The sequence below is a fragment of the Struthio camelus genome, chromosome 2 (genome assembly GCF_040807025.1).
Source record: "Struthio camelus isolate bStrCam1 chromosome 2, bStrCam1.hap1, whole genome shotgun sequence".
NCBI lineage: Eukaryota > Metazoa > Chordata > Aves > Struthioniformes > Struthionidae > Struthio > Struthio camelus.
This window is the reverse complement of record NC_090943.1, coordinates 155,269,934-155,290,903: the sequence shown is the minus strand read 5'-3', so window position 1 is coordinate 155,290,903 and position 20,970 is coordinate 155,269,934. Positions and strand designations below refer to the sequence as shown.

Here is a 20,970-nt window from a genome sequence, read left to right as displayed (position 1 = left end):
TTTAAATTGGAAAATTGTATGTAAAATTTAAATGCTATCTTGATAGAAGTAAAAAAAAAAAAAGTTAAAACTAAAAAATTAAAAAATTCTATCAACAAGAAAATCATTTGGGGAAGCTGAACTTTCTCAATGACATTTAGCACAAATAAGAAATTTTCCCACTCAATGGAATGGGAAAGAACTGGTTTGTTTTTAACATGTATTTTATTTTACTCATGGTAAGTGTATTAATTTCCATAGGGGCATGCTGCATCATAATCTCCTTGAGATAATGGGTTCAGTTTTTTAACTTGCAAATTAACTACTAACTTGATACCTTCTCAGGTATCTTAAATGCATAATATATCCATCCTTTTAATAAGACCTAGTGTGTTCCACATTATTTTAAGATAGGATACTTGGTTTTGAGAGAAAAATAGCTAATCCTTTTAAGAGTAGCCCTCACCAAAGTCAAGATATGCTTTCTGAATATCTTTAAGTTTAGGACTGTTCTGCTTCACAAGTTTAGTTTGATTTCTGAAAAATAGAAACCCAAGTCATACAAATTTGGGGGACTGGCTAAGTCATATTTCTGGTCTTAAAATATATGTACACAGGTTCTGATAGAAGTTATGTAAGTCATGTTATCAGTTTTAATTCTTAACAAATATCTGAGGATTTTTTTTTCTTTTCATTCTGTTTCCCTTACATAGATTAAAGAAATCTTTTTTTTTTTTTTTGCTTTTATTCAGACCTATATAATTTAAAGTACTCAGATATCTTCAAAGGTAGGAAAGAGGAAGAAAACAAGGGACACATTCTCCCTTGAGTTACAGCTATGCAAAAGCAAGAGATGAAAACTAACTGATACACAAGTCTGACATTACTGCTATGCCAGTTTCACGTTAAAAAGGATATTTACAGCATTAATATGACTTTTTCACTTCAAAATTATCTTTTATTTCTTCTGCCTTCCTCTCTTTGGTGTATTCAGGCATAAACTGTTTATGTCAGCTACAGTTTTGAAATATGAATTTTTATAACATATGGCACAGAAATTTTTAAAAAATAATAAGAAATATGAAAATAGTACTTCTTTTTTTAAACTCTTGCACTAAATTCCAAAGGGTTGAAAGAATCTGCTCAGTATCTGAACCTTTCACTGCAGATTTTAAGCAAGTGGTTGCAGATGAGGACACAGCTAAATGTTATTACCTTGTTCTGTGAGTCTCTCTTCTTCCACCAATCTGCCGTGATAACATAAAATGTAATTGAAAACTAGAAAATATCAGCACCTAATTTTGTGCCTTAACTTTCTATTACTAAAATCAAATGCAGAGTTGCCACAAAGGGAGCAAAGACAAAGTTTTTATAACCTATGATATTTAGAGCTGTGCACCAGAAATCAAAGCTTAATGCAAAATAATAGAACCTTACATAATAAGTTATTAATATAAATGAATCCTGAAATAATATATTTTTATTTATTGCAAATTCAGATTAGATTCAGATTTTATCAAAAATATTTTTACAACTAGTACTGTATACACATGATTTGTTAAGGGGAAAAGTAGGTATGTACCTTTTTGGATAAAATCTAAGCCTTTTTCTAGATAGTTTCTTATAGTCATGAGCGAAACCTGTGAAAATTTGTTCACAAACTTTACCTTTTAATCTGTGAATTCAAACAAAACTGTAAACTTGAAATAAACAAAAAATCAAGAGACACAAATACAAAGCCCGAAAATGTAAGGAAAATAGCAAAGAAACTGCAGTGCAAATAAAACTCTTCTATAGTCATTTGGTTATTAAGTTAAATAAGTGTTCAAATGGCTTGTGATGAGCACTTCTGAGAGATGTCAGTGAAAAAAAGCAAATTCTGATGATCATAGATAGGGAACGCACAGATCTAATCAGGTTTTTTTTTTTTTTTTGGTAAATTAAGTCTTTTTTTAAAAAAGATAAATCCGTGCAACATTGCTTTGACAGAGATTCAAATGTGAGTCCTAGTGAATCAGATTCTGACTGGCCATAGAGTATGTACAGGTATTTTCTTTAGCTTTACTCCACTAAGCTTGCATTCTAGCTTGGGACAGCTTTAAGACCTGATTTTCAAAGGATAATGCTTTCTTGTTTTAAAATGGTTTACAGATTGTCGTACAGAATCAAAACATTTTGCATCCAAATATATGTGAAATTAGCATTTTTCATAACTAGATTTGATAATTGATTTTCCTGTTTCTTACACAGAGGCAAACCTTTGACTTTGTGTTTGGTGATACTAGTAAAAAATAATTCAGACTGCTTAACTGACGAAAGATGAGGCATTATTGTCCTTTTCATATATGGAGAAGAATTCAAACAGACAATGCTAATTCAGTCAATATAATATGACCAAATTTTGTCACATCATCCATCATCCCTAAAAGAGTTTCCTTTCTGATATACGGCCCTTTGTTTCACACCTCAGAGAAAGAGAGAACTGAGGTGTCCCACTGATACCTGTTAGCATTTGGAAACACAGTTCCAGTTACCGCATGTGTGTCAGCTGCAGGCAGCAATTTGCAACAACTCACAATTGCTCTTATGCACTTGCTTAAATGGTCTAGATGCCCTCCTCCTAGCAAAATTAAAAGACCACTGAGAATTTGTAATATATGTGGATAAAGAGTGTTTCATGGTCAACTGTGAAAACCACTTACTCGACTCTCTGTGATGCATGAGGTCATAAAAATATGCTCTGTTATGATATTGTGGAAGATTATACTATTGTCACTTCTTGATGTGATTTTCACTTACTTTCAGAAAATTTATTTCTGCGATCTTCAGTCAAAAAAGCTGGTAGTTAACCTCCCTTAAAGGAGGTTATTATTAAAAGAATAACTTATTATTAAAAGAATAATTGTTCCCACTAATAATTAAGCACTAGTTAAGAACACATGATTTCATTTACAAGAGGAATATGCAATTTATACTTTGCATGGCATTAATGCCTGTAGTGTTTGTGCAGATCGGCTCGTGAGATGCTCAGTTAGCTTGTTTTTCACTGAGTTTGTGGGGAAGAAAGGCAACATGGCCTGCATGAAAGGAAATGAAAGCGTTAGTAAGCCCAACCTACAAAACTGCAGGCTGGCACGTGAATTAGTTTCATAAGTGAGAAATAGTTGTTCGGCTTCCTAGACGTATCAAACAACCAGTGTAACGGTATTTGCTCTTACACCATAATTCCCCAGGCAAACCATGTAAGTTCTAGTCTGTCTGTCTGTCTCTCTGTGTCTCTGTGTCTTCAGTTCTGTACGTGCTTTTGTTAGTAAAAAGAGGTGCCCAACCCAGGACTCGAGTAGTATAGTTTACACACGTAATCTGCGAGGCTCACAGAATTGATTGGCAAGGGCGACTCCTTTTCAGTCTGTATCTATAACTGCAGGATCCTAACATCCCATATATGCCAAAGATCTATTGTGAATTTGTCACTTCTGCTATTCTGGGCATTTGGAGCAGAAGAGTTTATCTATAACTTGAGATGACTGACATTTAAGCTTAGATAAATACAAGATAAATATAGTCATTCTAAAGAAAACATTATTTACATATTTATGCAAATATTTTTACATAATTTTCTGTAATATAAACCTGTAATAAGATGATCTTGAGTAGCTGAATTAAAGCTTACTAGCTGGTTCTTAAAATATCTCTTCTTAATTTACAGTAGTATAACTGAATACAAAATATGCAGGTATGCTCTGAGAAACATTATGACCTTTGAATTCTTTTTAGTTTAGTAGATTATTCAGTTTGTTTGCAAGTTGTCACAGAAAACCATAGTCTGAATAACCATGGGCCAAAATGGAAATAGTTCTAAATTAGTACAAATCCAAGAATTCTAGAAGAGGAAGTGACTCTTTTATGCTGAAACTCAGCAATATAGTCTGTTTATTTCTATTATTACTTAGTAGCTTAAAGACCTCTAAAAAGATAAAACAGCAAGGTTAAAAAAAAGTGGATCTTAAGTACTTGTTAAGAGATGTAAACAACTGATCTGATGTTCAAAAACACAGTTATCTAAAGCTTCCTAACAGTTTTCACTTTTTTTTAATTGAGATTTCTTTTTTGAATCACAAATACAAGTTTAGATATATAATCTTATATATTACTATTACTATTACTATTATTGCAATGAAGATTATTTTAACCTTGATATATGACAAATGATCCAAAACATTAACATTTCTTTCTTAGAATTTGCTTAAGCATTTCTAGCTGAGGGATATTTTAGCTATCAGGCTGTCTTGAGTGAATTTTCAACATTTGTGTAAATCACGGAAATATTTGTTGTCAGATGAGCATAAAATTGTTGACTACAGATGTAATTCTGTGGTAAAACTGTTGCAACTGTAATGATATCATAAAAGTAGGAGATATTTTATGAATACCAGATGTACAAACAAGAAAATTATCTTTATGACTAAGACCTTGATGTTTCTCAGAATTCCTTATTTTAAATGAAAAATGAGCAAAGTTTTCCTGTTTGTTTGCCTATTTCTTGCTTGATGATTCTGTCACTAAAATTTATCATGATCTAAAGGGAACACTGAGATAATTATAATTTCTGTTCTGTACTTATATAAAATCGGTAATACCAAACCATTTTGACAATCAAGTAATTTTGTCGTTATAGATGCTCACACCCACACAGACCTGAATCTTTATCTATATCTATGTCTGTATCCATATCTATCTCTAAAATGCATAAATATATATTTTAAATACAGTATTATAATCAAATTTCACACATATTCTAATTTTTGCGTTTTAAATTTTAGGTGATACAGCTGGTTCTTGTGGCGATCCAGGTATCCCAGGTCATGGGTCTAGGGAAGAGAACAGTTTTAAAATTAAAAGCACAGTACATTTCAGCTGTGATATTGGATATATCCTCCATGGTTCAGAAGAAAGAACATGTATGGCAAATGGAAGCTGGACAGGAAGACAACCTGAGTGCAAAGGTAAGCCACAGAAGATCCATGCTTTTTAAAATATTAGTCAGAAAACCAATATTATATTGCCAGTTTTGCGATGTGAATTATTTGTAGTGGGTTTTTGGACTGACCATTCAAATCTTTCAAATAAGTTGTTACAAGGTAGCAGTGACTTCAAGTGGGCAAGTGAGCAAATTTGAAATCAGTTCCTGGTACCCAAGAAATGGTATATTTTCAGTTTTGAGAAAAAAGTATACTGTACTCTTTATTTCCTCTCAGTCTTGAGTCAGCATCCAGCTGTATGTGTCATCTATTCAAATAACTAGACAGAAAAAGTAGTAGATAAGGCCTGTTGTACTCAGTTTTTCTTGAAATAATTTTTTCCCTTAGAGAGGTCACAGTCACTTGATCTTTAATTACAACTATAATACATCTGAATTCTAGAGGAAAGAGCTGACTTTTACAGAAATGACAGCATCAGCATTTCGTTAGCTACATGTATGTCATAAACGATCTGCTTACAAATTTTATTTACTGATTAATGCTATTGGCTTACTGTTTTTCAATAAAGAAAATGAAATGCTAAAACAAGGTTATTCGGAATAAATCAGTCTACAAATTTCAAGCTAGGTTTATCAACATAAAAGAAAGGCCTAACAGGATATTTACAGAGAAACGTTTGTTAACTCCATCGTTTTGATTCAAATGTAGGAAATAATTTTCAACAATTCTCTTCTTGACAGAAAAGCTTCCTGAAGAGCAGAAGATAATTTAAAAACCTGTTCTCTTATCTGCTTTATTTCTATTGACTGCATTATCTGTATGAGAACGTCATCTCATTTTAAAAAACTTATTTCACAAGCTTGTTTTGTAATATGCTTTCTAGTGAATAATTGCCACCCTGACACAAAGTGAATATATATATATGTTTGTGTGTTACACTCTCCCTAGGGATATGATTAGCCAAAGTGAACCCACTGCCATTGTTCTTTGATCATATCTGTTAAGAAAATTAATTAGCAGTTGTTGTTTTATATTTTAAGATACTTCTGATGCTAATTTTTACTCAAAATCTCTTGAGAGTATTAGTGTGGTACAGAGGTTGATACTGTTCTAGCTTTGGTCATATAGATTAGATAGACTAACTATATATTAGTATATTTATAATCACATAAGCCAGACATATTCAGATTTCAAAGCTGAGCATTGAAGAACTGGGAAACTTCAGGACTACACCTGCCCATGAAGTAGTTTAACTCTATCCTATGCTTTGAATTATATAGGAAATGTACTTTGACAATATAGCACATACATGCTAAAGAGTCAAAATAAGTTTTCAGTGATAATTGTAAATGAGGCATTTTCTTACAGTTTGTAGTTAAACTAGCTTTTCTTTCATGGAAATTTTTTAAATTAATTTTTCCCTATATACAAAAAGACAAAAACAAATGATAATTTATGCAAACAACTATTTCCTGCATATCATGCCTTCAGTAGGTTGTGAAACCTACATTTTCAGCACAACAACGGAGGTTTCTAGCACCTCAACCCAGCTGGGAGAAGGAATATTAACTGGATTCTCCTTAGACATTACTATTTCATAAACTTTCTTTACTAACTGCATTTTATACATGTTTAACATTTTACTTTATAGCTGTACAGTGTGGTAATCCAGGGACAACTGCTAATGGAAAAGTGTTTCGTATAGATGGAACTACATTCTCTAATTCAGTAATTTATTCATGTGTGGAAGGATATATACTTTCTGGATCATCTGTAAGACAGTGCACTGCCAATGGAACATGGTCTGGATCCTTGCCAAACTGCACAAGTAAGACATATCTCTAATGATTTTTTTTTTTCTCTCTTCTGAAGGACAGTAAAGTAGAATGTAGAAGTAAATTGCAAATAAATAAAAAGTCTCTACCTTTTCTTGAACTGCTTCGTAAATGATTTTATACATGAAATATGTTTAAAAGTTGTAGTGCTATGAAAAGATGAAGAATATATCGATTTAAAGAGAGATACAGCATAATAAAATAAAAACACTGCTGTTACAGCTTAAGGTAGTTGTATGGTTACTGGAGCTGCCTATTTTAATCCCTAGTGTATATTTTTAATCTTGTTTATATTTTATAATATGTCATATTTAAATATTATTCCTTCAATCGCTTTTCTTTATCATGAAAACTTAATGGTATAATATTCTGGTCTTGCATAGGGCAGATAAATAAAAACCTTGAAATGAACACTTGAGAATTCTTTTTGCAGTGACTCTGAGGTCAAAACTGTTGTCCCACTCTCAAATAACAGCTTCTATTTGGCCTCTTCATTAACCTTATGCTTGCTTCAGTTAGTCAGCTAAGAGAAGCTATTTCAGCTTCTCTCATCATAATAGGCATTTAGAAACAGTTTATTTCTGAGCCCATCTGCTCCTGCTGTATTACATTTCCTAGTTCATCTTTTAATAACACTTATGAAAATTTTACAGTTATGTGACATGTGACTGTGCCTGTCATTTTGATAAAACATACCATCATCAGAGGTATAACCGTTACTTAAATTTTCAACTAGCATCTTGTCTCTAACAGAGTAGACCACATTATACATTTGTAGCAACCCAAATAGAGACAGAAAATAAGATGATAAAATAAACGTGTTCGACTTACTTCTTACTTACTACTCCTTAAATCCATCATTAGTGGTAAAGCATGAGAACACCTGCTTTTGCAGTCTTGGCAAATCTATGGGAGAGACCAGGATTTTTCTTTAGTTATTCTTTTATTCCAAATTATAAAGATATTTGAATTAGTTGTACCAAGGAGGTACAAGGTTTTTAGTGACAATAGTAACATTTTTATTTTTCTTCTACTTTAGAATGACATTTAGCTGAAGTACATGCTAGAGCTCACTCTTCTCAAAAAACACTACTCGGGTAGAAATTTGGGATTTTTGCCTAAAATCTAGAAAAATGCCTTAGTTGATTTTGCCTGGAAGAGAAAATGTCTTGATGAAACAAAGAGAAGAATTGTGAAGATTACATATAGAAGAACAAATTATTATTGATTTATTAAATAAATAAATACATGATATTTAAACTGAGTTAGACAAGTTGACATTGACGTTCCTAATACGCAGTTCTCTCTTTGTTATGATTGCACATGTCAAAAAGTATATCCCCTTGTATGTTTATTCCAGAGATAATATTTTGGGGGCTCTTCGGTTTGATCGTTATGTGTATTCCCTAGAGTTATCAGAACTTGAAAAGAGTGATTGAATGAAAATCTCACCAAAAAAGGTACAACCTCTGAGAATCTCAGCTAGCATCATTTCGATGTTTTTGATCTCTGCTGACTATTAACTAGCCCCTAAAGGGGTGCACTGGCACTACCAGGTGCTATAATTTGTATGCAAGCTGATACAAGTGCTAGCAGCGGCTCTAAATATCCAGAAATGCAGATGTGTTTCACAGGATCACAGAACCGTTGAGGTTGGAAGGCATCTCTGGAGATCTTCTAGTCAAACCCCCCTGGCGCAGAGCAGGGGCAACCAGAACAGGCTGCTCAGGACTCTGCCCAGTCTATATCCCTTTCTACTGGTCTTCTACAAATTCTACAAATAACCGCCCCACCTAAAGGCACATAAGAATATATCAAACTTCGTCATACACATCTTGCCATATTACCTCTTATGATAAAATCTCAATTTTAATGGTTAGCTAGCAGCTAATTAACAACTAGTTAATGAACCATGTTAGCTAAATATCAAGTTAGTAGATCATGAGTTAACAGTCACCTCCCTATCTGCCGCCAATTCGATCTCCAGAACTATAAAATAAGACTGGAGAAGATTATCTATCCTAATGGAACAATTTCTTCATAATGTTTTCAAAGTGTATCCAAAACAGTAATGGCATTGGAACTGGCAGTGCCAACAGATTTCACTGACAGGGCAGTTTTTATTTCCTTTTTAACTAGCTACCCCCACCATGCTCTCCATTGTTGACTATGACCAGATTTCCCAAAATGTCCTTACTGTCTATTCAGTTCAGGGAATCTTGTGGAAGCCTTATAGGTTTGGAGAACAGGTTAGTCAAGCATCTGTCAGGAGAGGCTAATAGTGGATGACAACCTGCAGTGGATGTACATACCGGGGTTCACTTAAGAGCCAACAAAATTTGAGCTTTTACTCTATTTAATTATCTCACACACTCACTGACTAGCTCCCCCCTAGCATTACGTTCTGGAAGATCACTGCTGGCCTGGGCAGGTACGGTACAACGTTGGGCCAGTTCCTGCTTTGCTGCCCTTCTCAGTTACGAGCCCCAGATCTTATCAGCCAAGGTCCCTGGGCATCCCCCAGTATTCATCTTCAGGCCTCGCTCCCGTCTCCAGGATCTTCCCCAACTTCCAGGACCTTTCCCTCAGCCAGGATCTTCACCTTCTTTCTGGACCCTGCAGCCCCAGTTTTCCAGTCTAAATAGTCTATGGGCAGAAGTGCAAGGCGTGATCAGCCTGGTTCTGTCTCTATTAATTGGAGGATCAAAACTTACAAGCCCATACCTATTGCAACTTGCAAGTAGCAGGCTTCTGCTTCAGAGTTTAGAAGTTCCGTTTTGAACATTCACCCCGCTACGCAAACACCATTATCTGCCATCTGGCAGTGTTCACAATTTAAGCTGATTTTCACAAACTATGCTGACTTAAGTAAAGATGGTCCAAATTTGAGTTATTGGATGGACTGTCTGACCTCTCAAGGATTGTTTCAGTGCTATTTATGACTCTTTCCTTTCATGCAACCCTTATTCTATAGTAAGACAAAGATTACCTACAAAGGTAAGTACAGGACAAAAACAGGTGCAGGAACAGCAGTTTGAGGGGGGTTTTTTTTTCAGATATAGTTTGAAATGTTAGCGATAGTAAAATAGGAATTTTGAGAAGGTAGAGGAATATAGAGATCTGTAAAAGTCATTGTGGTATGATGGACAAACTTTAAACTGCCAGAGGCAGAAAAGGATACAAAATTTTTACAGCAGCAGTGGAAGATTATATATTAATGGCCAAAAGTAAGAGCTGGAGGTTGTAACGAAGATGAGTGAGAAAGGTGGGAACACAATTTTAATTAGATTAAAAAAAAAAAGACACAAGGCAAATAGGTTTCAGGTCTGAAATAAATGGGCGGTCTGTGGAACTGCTTGAGCATGTCTGGTATATGGTGTTACATATCTTTAAATTTATAAGGCAGTGATTTGCAATATTCTTCATACAGGAAAATCTAAAGTGATGAAACAGTGGTTGCGAAAAAAGGATAAAAGCATAGACATTATGTTGGAGTCCAGTTGTTAAAACAATAGTATACGTGGAAAAATATCAAGGATGATTTTAGTTGAATTTGCAACATTAATCACAGTAAATGAAAGGTTTGAACTAAAGAAGGGTAGACCATGCAGAGTATATGAACATGCTCTTGTAACTAAGAGATACAGTTCTATCTGTGATACTTCTGTATTTGTTGAAGAATGACAGGAATCTGCAATTGTATAAGTTTTCAAAAAAATAAAATAAAATAAAAAATAAATAAATACTGTGTTTCTAAGTGGAACAAAAAAGGCTGGACTCCAGTTTTCTTTGCCTAAACAGAACTAACTAACTTTAGACTAACCCAGATTTTTTATTTTTTTTTCCTGAAAACAACAATTTTTGAACATTGAGTTCTCAAGATTTCTCGCTCTGAAAACTATTCCAGAAATTAAAACTCTTCCAGAGATTGATACATCTAATTGACCAGATCTGAGAAAAAATTATTCTATTATAATTCTCAGATGATAGTGATGGACCTCCTTTTTAACATTAACTATCTCTTGATGCTAGAAGTCACAAGAGGTTTCACAACCACTCTCATTCATTCAAATACTATAGGCCTAACTTTGGCATAAACCATGGACCGTACTTGGAGTTGCCTGCACAGTCTCATCTGTTTGTGTACATGGTATCCATGTGAGCACTTACAAACTGAGATTTTTTTGTAGATAGATAGCATAGATTTTCCAGGCCATATTTGCTGTCAGGCTGTACACATGGAAAAGTAAATGATTCTATAGATATCTACTTTCTTAAATATGAAGTTCTAAATTGATATGAACATTTATGGTTATCAAAGGGCAACAACAACATATGGCTAATTTATTTGCTACTTTTCCTTTTCATTTTATGATCTTGAAATTTTACTGATTAAAATTGTACACTCCATTACTTCTACTTTTGAACAGGTGTACTGATATTCTCCAAAATGTAACTGCTGTACAACTCCACATGTTGTGTTTGGCAGCTAATTTAGATGACGTATATGTTTATCTTCTGTTGATGGAGATAAACAGATGTATTATACTTTTTTCTCCTCCTTTTTTCCTAACAAATTATTAGTTTTGCCATGTGTTTTTTCCCTTTATATACATATAAATCACTGTCAGGTTTTAAAATCTATTCTTCAACTATTTACTTGCAGTTATCAGTTGTGGAGATCCAGGAGTCCCAGCCAACGGTATGAGATATGGTGATGATTACGTTGTTGGACAAAATGTTACTTACATGTGCCAACCTGGTTATACAATGGAATCAAATAGCTCCTTAATTCGCACTTGTACTAGCAATGGCACATGGAGTGGAGTAATCCCAACATGCAAAGGTACAACATTTATTTTGATTGTCAGCTGCTTCTTCTGTGACATTTACATCTTCCATTTATTGCAATGCGTCAACCAAATATTTCTATGGAACCCAAAACTTAATGTTATTATGAATATACTGCACTGATTTCTTGGTTGTAGGAACTGTGACTTCATCATTTGATTATTTGTCTCATTTTATAAGCTTATATCAGCACAGTAGGTTGGACAGCTCTTGGTAGCTTTATAGAGTTTTTTATTACTTAGACGCTAAACTAAATTAGCCAATATGAAATGACAGTTAAGATTTTTTTTTTTTTTTTGCTTTCTTATGTTTCTAAATAAGGTTAAGATGTCATACAAAGGTGAAATTCCTACATCTTTGTCTTTACAAACATGCCAATTAAGCACATGATAGAAGCTTTTGGGAAAGGTCTAGATCATATGCAACAGAATGTTCTCAAAGGCATACTGCTCTGGGTTACCCTCTCCAAAGCACTATGATCTTTTGCTGATCCCTCCTTCATTACACGTGCACCTTTGAGCATCATTGTGTTATATCAACATACTTGATAAATTCTAAATCCTTCTAGAAAATTCTCTAATAAATTTACTCGCTTTATGTTATTTTCTCTAGTGTGAAAAATGAAAGTATAAATCTCCAGATGCTCATCTTTTCTCTCTCTTACTACTTATATTTCTGAATTTTCCTTTTTAGAGGAATTTTGTTTTACTACCCTTTATTGAAATGTTGACAGCAAAAAATCTTAACTTTAGTGGAAGACTATTCTATCTGTGTCATCAGAACAGTTTTTCTCCAAGAAACTCACACTCTCTTTCTTGCTAAATCCCAAAACATCTCTCTACTCATTCTTCTCACTCTTCCTAATATCACAGATTTAGAGAATCATCCTTGTCTTTTCAGCATTACCTCGTTGTGGGCTCACACGAAGTGTATTTGTTCTTTATTCTTTTACAACTCAGCCAGCTATGTCTGTACTTACTTTGTTCTCGTCCATCTTCCTTCCATCTTGGAACAGACAAACTGTCTTGTTTCCTGGATGTACAGTTAGATTCTTGCTTAGTGAGGCTCATTTTCTCCATGAGGTCATCTACCAAAACAAATCAAATGAATTTCAAATCTCCGCCCTATCTGCAGCCGCTTTCCTCGCCAGTACAATTCTCTCCCAATCTTACCAAGTCTCATTTCATGCTTTCACCTTTAACAATGTCTTTTTTTTTTAGTTATATTATCCTAACATTTTGATTTTTTTTTTTCCATTCTGGAGGATGTCAGACTTCAAGAGTGTCTTAAAAATTAACATTTTTTATTTATTTGTATTGTATTCTAAACCAGCTTCAGCTTCAATTACAAAACTAATTTTAAGAACATAACAATGGCTATACTGGTTCAATTGACCAAAAGTCCAGCAGTTTGTGTCCAAGAGCATCTGTAAGTGAATATCTAGAAACTCTTAAAGTAAGACAAGCATTTATGGTACAGCCTCTAATTCTTAAGGATCATAAGTCACCTAACTGGGAACAGGAGAGTAAGCTCTGATTAAAGTTTTTGAGTCGTTCTGTCTTTTAGGCCGTGCATATTTATGGCTTATATAAATACTAAATAATAATCATATGCAGAATCTGTAGTGTTCTCAGAGGTTCCTTCTATTGCACACAAGTTTCTGTGTAATGATAAAAAATAATATGCACCAGTAAATTAATACCTCTCATTTTTTAACTGTATAATAAGAAGGAATATATAATATGCAGTAGTATTTTTGAAATATATATTAACTAGTTCTTACTGTCGGGAGAAAGTGCCAGGGTCCTTTGGTACCATTTAGTTAAAATAATTGGAAAATGAACTGCCCAGAAAATAAATACATAATTTTCTCAGTGCTGTTGAAACAGAAGATATAAATGATTCTTCAGCTTGGCCTAGCTGAAAAGGATGCATGTTCATCTGCAACTAAATATGAACTATTCAAGCATTGATTTTTTTCTGCTGACTTGCTTTTGTAATATACTTTCAGCTGAAAACCTGAGAAATGTATCTTTATGCATTTATGGTTGAATCTCTGATCAAAGCATTAATGGGAACATTCTGCCTTGCCGTTCTTTGTCCCTCTTCACCTAATTCTGGTACTACCCCTATTTTCATTCTTCTCCATCTGTCTTTTGCTTATTGTTGACAGCTGTTCTTTCCTTTGTTATTCAGCTCAGAAGTGTAAAAAATAAAGCTCTTTTAGAAGGGCTAGTAATGAAGCTCTTGGAAAATGTAGATGGACTTTGCCACTTAATGTGGTTTCTGTGGTTTATCTATGTTGTTTTCATGTGACTTTCATTAAAGCATCATGAAAACATGGCGAAGGCTATCATATCCTTTTTTTTTTTTTTTTTTTTTTTGCTGTGAACCAGAGCACTAGCAACAGAAAGTCTCAAAACTAGATCCTTAAAAATTTAGCTTTACTTTACTCATTGGCAAAGGATTATTCTAATAATAACACTGCTTTCAGCCAGAATTCTCAGTGGTGAATGATGTTGCAGAGCATCTTTGTGATGGAGGCAGTAGTGATTCTCTCACTGAAATGCCTAACAATAAAAATGGTATGTAGTGAATCTTCTGCAGATCACGTTCAAAGACACAGTGTTCCTGTTCTAGTGCATCTAACATCTTTAAGCATGCAGGATGACAGCTGACTAAACATAAGTGTAAAGGTTATGAGTGCAACATTTCATCTCCTCCATTCTTGTGACCCCTGTATTCTCTCCTTTATTTTTAGTCACCATCTCTCCTCATTTACCCCAGCTGTCTCCACTGAATTCAGTTAAACGAGTTTCACTTGCTTTCCTTCTCTTTTGTTGGCACACTTTCTCCCACTGATGTGCTTCTTACTCCCTGTTTATTCATCCCTTTTCTTTTTCTCACTTCTTTTCTCTTTCTCATTCATTCTAGTATCCTTTGCCTCAAGTTTCCATGTTCTCTTTGTGATACACATTCTCTTTCATCTCACTTCTTTTTTATGCTTTTTCTTTTAGCTTTCATTTAGCAATTGTCTGTTACTACCCCTTTCTCCAGTTAAGAGCCCTTTTATCCTCATCACTGCCCTTATGTTCATTTATTCCTGTGTCCTCCTGTGGTGCTTTTAAATTCTCTTTCCTAGGACTGAGTAGAATTTTATTTTTTCCTGGGAGGCCTGGAAAAGAGAAACTATGCAGAAACACTTCTTGTGGCCATCTTTTTGGAGGTTACAACATTGATTATTTCAAGAGGATGCAAATCCTTAAATTTCCTCCCTTCCTCTAGAAGTTGGATGTCTTCTGGTGATGAGCTATTTATGAAGCAAATGCTAACCAAATAGTGGTACCTGCAAACAGAAGGTGCAGCCGTATTCTGAAGGAATCATGTCCTGGAATTTCATCCCACTGTATTAACATCTAGAATATGCCTAAACTGGCTAATAGGAGGAAAGTATTTGACTATTACCTTGCATAACTGAAAATAATTGTATACAATGATGTCTAAATAGACAAATAAAATCATTTTGTAACATACCATCAAGTATATTTTAAATATTGTACAGTTCATAGTCTGTATAGTGATTTTTGCATAGTTTTCCTACCTGGCTTGATTCAGTATGCTCTTTAATTTAAGATACTTTATCAATCAGCCATTACAGTATGTCTCTGAAATGGAGGCAACTAAAAGTGTTAACTTCAGGTAATGTGGCAACAATATAGTGAGGAAGATAGCATGTCCCACTGTACTGTCCTCTGAAAAGAGGTGAAATTAGCACATATGGTTCTTCTGGTAGTTGTTTACACTGGGGATATTTACAGCAGCTGGGCCTAATTATTTTGAATGTTATTGCAGCTGTTACCTGCTCAACACCTCCCCAGATCTCTAATGGAAGGTTGGAAGGAACAAACTTTGACTGGGGGTTTAGTGTTAGCTATGTCTGCTCTGCAGGCTACGAGCTTTCTTTTCCTGCTGTCTTGACTTGTGTTGGGAATGGAACCTGGAGTGGTGAAGTACCTCAGTGCTTGCGTAAGTATTTCCCTTATGGTCCTGTATTTCTTTATTCTGTTACCTTTCTTTTTCCTCCCTAGAGTGTTTACTCTTTTTATCAGCAGTGGCTTAGTTCATTTCAAACTTGGGCAAATGCATTCCTGTTGTATTTTCTAAAATCATAAGGTAATTTAGACATTGGGGAAGAGACAGGAACATCCATAAATCCTTTTGTGAGCACATAGGAAGCCTCAAACAAACAAACAGAACCACAACAACAAAACAAAAGGCAATACATATCAAATAATCCTAAGCAAAGCAAGATTAAGAGGTCCTGTCTTCTTTTTAGGTCTAGCTACATAGAGAACAGAGGAGGTCTTGTTGTAAAATTGTTTGTTTGTTTGTTCGTTTGTTTTATTTGCTCATTACTCGTGCTAAACTTTCTCTGATGTCGCAGAGTTTTTTCTGTTAGCAGTGTTGACTAGACCCCAGCATGAGTCCTTGAGAACTGGATTTTTTCCCCGATGTTACATGTTTTAAGCAGTAATTTTTATTAACCTGAAAGTCATAACATTGATGGAATTTATATTGCTATGAATTTCATTACAATACCAAACATGCCTCTTTCTTTAGGTTGGTGTCATTCCAGTTGATTACTTTAAAAAGCTTTTTTTTAACAAAGTATTGCTTTTGATAGATGTTTGATTGATTGTACTGAAGAATGAGGTTTTATATTTACTGTAGTTACATCACTGATGCTCTGTAATGTTCTTCAACAGGGAGTCTTTGTGGCATTGCAGTTTTCAAAGTGTCATTTGAGTTCTTCTACAATTTCTTTGCATTGTTTCTTTCTCTTTCAGAAGTTTCTTACGTTCCGTCTATGTTTATATCCTACTCTTATGAAAGCATATCATACAGATTCTTTACTTCTTTCTTCTTCTTTTTTTTTTTTTTTTTTTGTCCCCCCTCCCCAGTGATATTCTCATACCATCAGCAGCAGTTGCTTAGTGCTGCTGAAAACATATATTTCAGAACTGGAACAGGGCAAAAACATTGTTTCTGGGGAAAAAATACTTTTTATAAGTATTTATAATATGTTTTATAAGCCTGCTTGACCAAAGGTGACGTCCACCATTTGTTGCCTAAGTTCACTATACGGAGCTCTTCTACAATCCGCTGTGTAAAGAACAGCAGAGACCTTGAAAAATGTTTTTCATCATTTATTCTTGATTGTATCCTTTTCAGTTGTGGGTATTTATCATCTTTGATGGTGGAATACTGCAATATACTTCACAGAAGGCCTCCATCTTTAAACTATTTGAAATGTATAGTTAGCACAGAGTGCAGCTGCCTGGGAATTAAAGGCTGTTTCATGCGGAGATTATGTTAACTGAGTGTTGTTGGTGTGCAGTGGTTACCCACTGCCTTGCAGTAGAAATCAGTTGGCAGCCAATGCTTGTCAAAGAGCTTAAACTAGCTGCCAACTGGCAGAAAGGAGAGGGAGCTGGTGAAAGTCATTCTCAAAGAGCAATCCTGAAGCAGCTCCTGACATCAGAAATTTAGTTCCCAGCTTTGTTCCATACGGCCGGTAGCTGAAGATACGCAAGGTGGATGTGACATGATTGTTGTGGAATTATAACATGGAATAATGACTGAGAATGAAATACAGTCATGTCTTTGCTTGATTATTTGTCATCTGTGATCCAGTAAATTTGTTTTAATTTATGGCATAGTATCTTGAGTAGAGGATTACTGTTTTTATAAGCTTGACCATAGAAGGCAAATGAAAACATAGGCCTATTCCTGAAAATGTCTGGTTTCAGGTTTACATTACTGTTCATCAATTAAATGTCTTTGAGGAATGAGGTTCTAGAAGGGAGGAAGGTCGAGGGAGGTGTTCAGAAATTTTCCAGATGTGATAGTAGTGGTGGTAGCTGTTTTCTTTTTCTTTTTTTTTTTCTTCTGTTTTGAAACTAATACAACTTGCCAGCCTCAGTGCCTAAGCCTGAGCTCCACTGCCTTATCTTTATGAAAGGCTCTCAGAAACCTTAGAAAAACATTTCCGCTGGGAATAGGAGAACTCACAGAACTTCTAGTCTACTATAGCTTTTGTATGTATTGTAGTCCCCTCCTTCAGTAATGGAGAAAAAGTGCTGTGGAATGCCATAGTGCCTGGTTTCCACAGTTACCTGTATAAAAGGCAGCTAGTAGTTATTCCATAACTGGGTAAAGGTGATATCTCGATCACAAATGAGTGATAGAGTTTATAAAAATTTAATCAGCTCACCAAAACAACACTTTTTAATGTGAAGGTTGTGTGGTTCCCCCCCCCCCCCCCCCCCCCCGAGGGTGTTTGTTACTTTACTAATGCAAAGAACTGATCAGGAGACAATTTCAAGCCTCTGTATGAAAAAAATCTATAAATATTTCATATATTTATGAATTAGAAATTCCATAGAGCTTTACTGATGAAAATTCAACTTATAATGCTGATTTGTCATTTAACCAATGAGATTCATGGTGATACTACCACTTTATAGGCACATTTCTGAAAAGATCTATGATTTTGCAGAGAATCCCATCTGCTAGAAGCTGTGAAATTGTATACCTTTCTGATCTGTTCTAGATTAAGCCTTTTTCTTCAAGGGTATGTGTGTGTCCATGAAGTTGTACAGTCAGTCTCCACAGTGATGAGTAGAGAGCAGGAGGATTTCATGTGAGCAGGTCTTTGGAAGGATAAAGATAGAAATATTAGAAATGTATTTTGAAAAGTGATTGTTTAAGAGATGTAACTTAAATTTTCTTTGTACAGAGAAAGATGGAGCTGAAATTTCTGCTCTGTGATGAAGATGTCCTATAGAGATATGTGTTTAAACACATCAAAGTAGTTTTTTTTTTTTTTTTAATTTATATTATAGCATTTTCCGGGTGTCATGACATTAAACTGTACCATATTGGAATTCAAAATGTGTCAGGAAATACTATAGTCTGATGGCACAGTATTTATCATAGTTGATTGCATTTCCTGAATCAATTATTTAAAATCTAGCCTCTGACAATAATCAGTGATTTATATTGCAGAAGGAGGCCAGTAAATTTGTCAGCAGTGCATCTAGTCACCTTATGCCTACAGCACAGCATAACTATCTTGCAGGAGTTAGGTTTAAAGTAAAAATAGCAATTAAAGAATATGTTCTTGAAGTCAAATCTATCCCATATAATAAAAGCTTATAAATATTTGACTTTAACATTGCTGCTGCTGAAATGCTTGTTTAATGTGTTGATATATATTTAGTTTGTCATAATAACTTTCAAATGTTGTACTTCTGTACACACCAAATCTTATCGTTAAGTGAAGGATAAGGATGTAAGAATTTACCGTTCTTAAAATATGTCTGATAAATCCTGTATTTCTACAAAAGTGTAGAATAATGGGCAGAAAGCAGGAGAGGGCAGGAGACTAACGTTAAAGGTTTGGTATACTCTCTAATTGCTCACTGCAGGAAGGTTTGCAGGCTCATATTTTTTGAGGAGTTGGGACAAAGGTGAGTTGTAAATATTTTGTGCTGAAGTAAACTCTTGCATATGCAGAGTGTCAACTTCAATCTACTGACCAAACCCACAAGTTAGGCATTTTGAACAGCTAGCAAAACTACTGCAGACTGAAGCAGACTAAAGATTGGATCTCTAGCCTCTCTTTGAATTGCTATCAAATGCTTCTGTGTTTAAAACAAACAAACAAAAAAAAAAGTATGGAATTTGGAATAACTATTTGAGTTCACGTGTCATTTTCATATATTTTAATAAATGACAAATGACTTCTCTATCAATCTTTTCTCATAGCAAAGTTTTGTGGTGACCCTGGAGTACCTGCTCAAGGAAAAAGAGAAGGCAAGAGCTTTATCTATCAGTCAGAAGTCTCTTTCAGCTGCAATCCTCCTTTTATTTTGGTTGGCTCCAGTACTAGAATTTGCCAAGCAGATGGCACATGGAGCGGCTCCTCTCCTCGATGTATAGGTGAGGTGATATCTATAATATTGAAATTTCTTGAATTTTTTGAATTTTTATTGTTCTTTATCTGCTACAGTCAAGAAGTTTGCAGCTATTTTGAATTGTTCTGGTGCTATTCTACACTTTCTATAAATTAAAACACCTTATTTTTGTTTCCTTAGCTTACTGCGTGTTGTTGAGCCAATAACTGTGTAAGACAGTCATGTTTTTAACTAAAATACTGTAATTTGTTTTGTCATTTATTGTATTTTTTTTTTTTAAGAACCTACTCGCACAGCATGTGAAAATCCAGGAGTCCCACGGCATGGATCACAGAACAACACATTTGGCTATCAGGTAGTGTATAACATATATATGTATATATTTTAATAATTGTCCTGTCTATTAAAGTCTTTATAATACCTCAAAGTTAGAAACTCTTAATTAGAGGTCCAGAAACTGTTTGTGCCTCGAAAAGAGTTAATTGTTTGAGTGGTACTGTCTGTCCTTATTCCTAGCTGCTGGATTATACTGACCTTGTCACCCTCTTAGTAATACTTTGCACTTTGTGAAACCCTGGTGATCAAGGTCTGCCTGGTTTCACCTTGAAGGAGTTCAGTATCTCAACACCAATGTGCGCTCCCTACTTTTTTTCAAGTGTGATTTTTTTTTCACCTTAAAAGACTGTATGATGTACGCCAAATGGCTCATCTACACCAACTCTTAAAAATCAAAAGAATCCTTTTTTCCTGAGAGAACTTCTGTCTTTATGTGTGGAAATGATATGACTACAAAAGAATACAGAGTCACTGAGGTTGGAAGGCACTTCTGGAGATCATCTGGTCTAACCCTCCTACTGAACCAGGGTCACCTTGAGCAGGGTTGCCCAGGACCGTGTCCCGTTGGGTTTTGAACGTCTCCAAGGATGGACACTCCACAGCCTCTCTGGGCAACCTGTTCCAGTGTCTGACCACTCTCACAGTAAAGAAGCTTTCTCTTATGCTTAAGTGGCATTTGCTGTATTTCAATTTGTGCTCGTTACCTTTTTTCCTTTTCCTGGGCACCACTGGGAAGAGTCTGGCTCCATCTTCTTTATTTATCCCCCCCATCCTCACCCCATATCAGATATTTATACACACTGATAAGATCTCCCCGAGCATTCTCTTCTCCAGACTGAACAGTCCCAGCTTTCTCAGCCACTCCTCATATGAGAGATTCTCCGTTCCCTTAATCATCTTTGTGGCCCTTCACTGGACTCACTCCAGTAGCTCCATGTCTCCCTTTTACTGGGGAGCCTGGGGAGCACAGCGCTCCAGATATCTTGCCAGCACTGAGCAGAGCAGGAA

General features: G+C 35.0%; 1 protein-coding gene across 2 annotated transcripts in view; it reads left to right on the top strand.

Annotated features, from left to right (window-relative positions):
• The window catches only part of CSMD3 (CUB and Sushi multiple domains 3), a 711,519-nt gene that overhangs the window by 664,061 nt on the left and 26,488 nt on the right, over positions 1–20,970 (top strand). For both annotated transcript variants that reach the window (XM_068933141.1, XM_068933140.1), the window contains 6 exons: positions 4,803–4,985; positions 6,613–6,789; positions 11,463–11,642; positions 15,500–15,673; positions 19,478–19,651; positions 19,908–19,981. In XM_068933141.1, the coding sequence (XP_068789242.1) occupies positions 4,803–4,985; positions 6,613–6,789; positions 11,463–11,642; positions 15,500–15,673; positions 19,478–19,651; positions 19,908–19,981 (962 nt within the window). The remainder of the gene's footprint in view (positions 1–4,802; positions 4,986–6,612; positions 6,790–11,462; positions 11,643–15,499; positions 15,674–19,477; positions 19,652–19,907; positions 19,982–20,970) is intronic.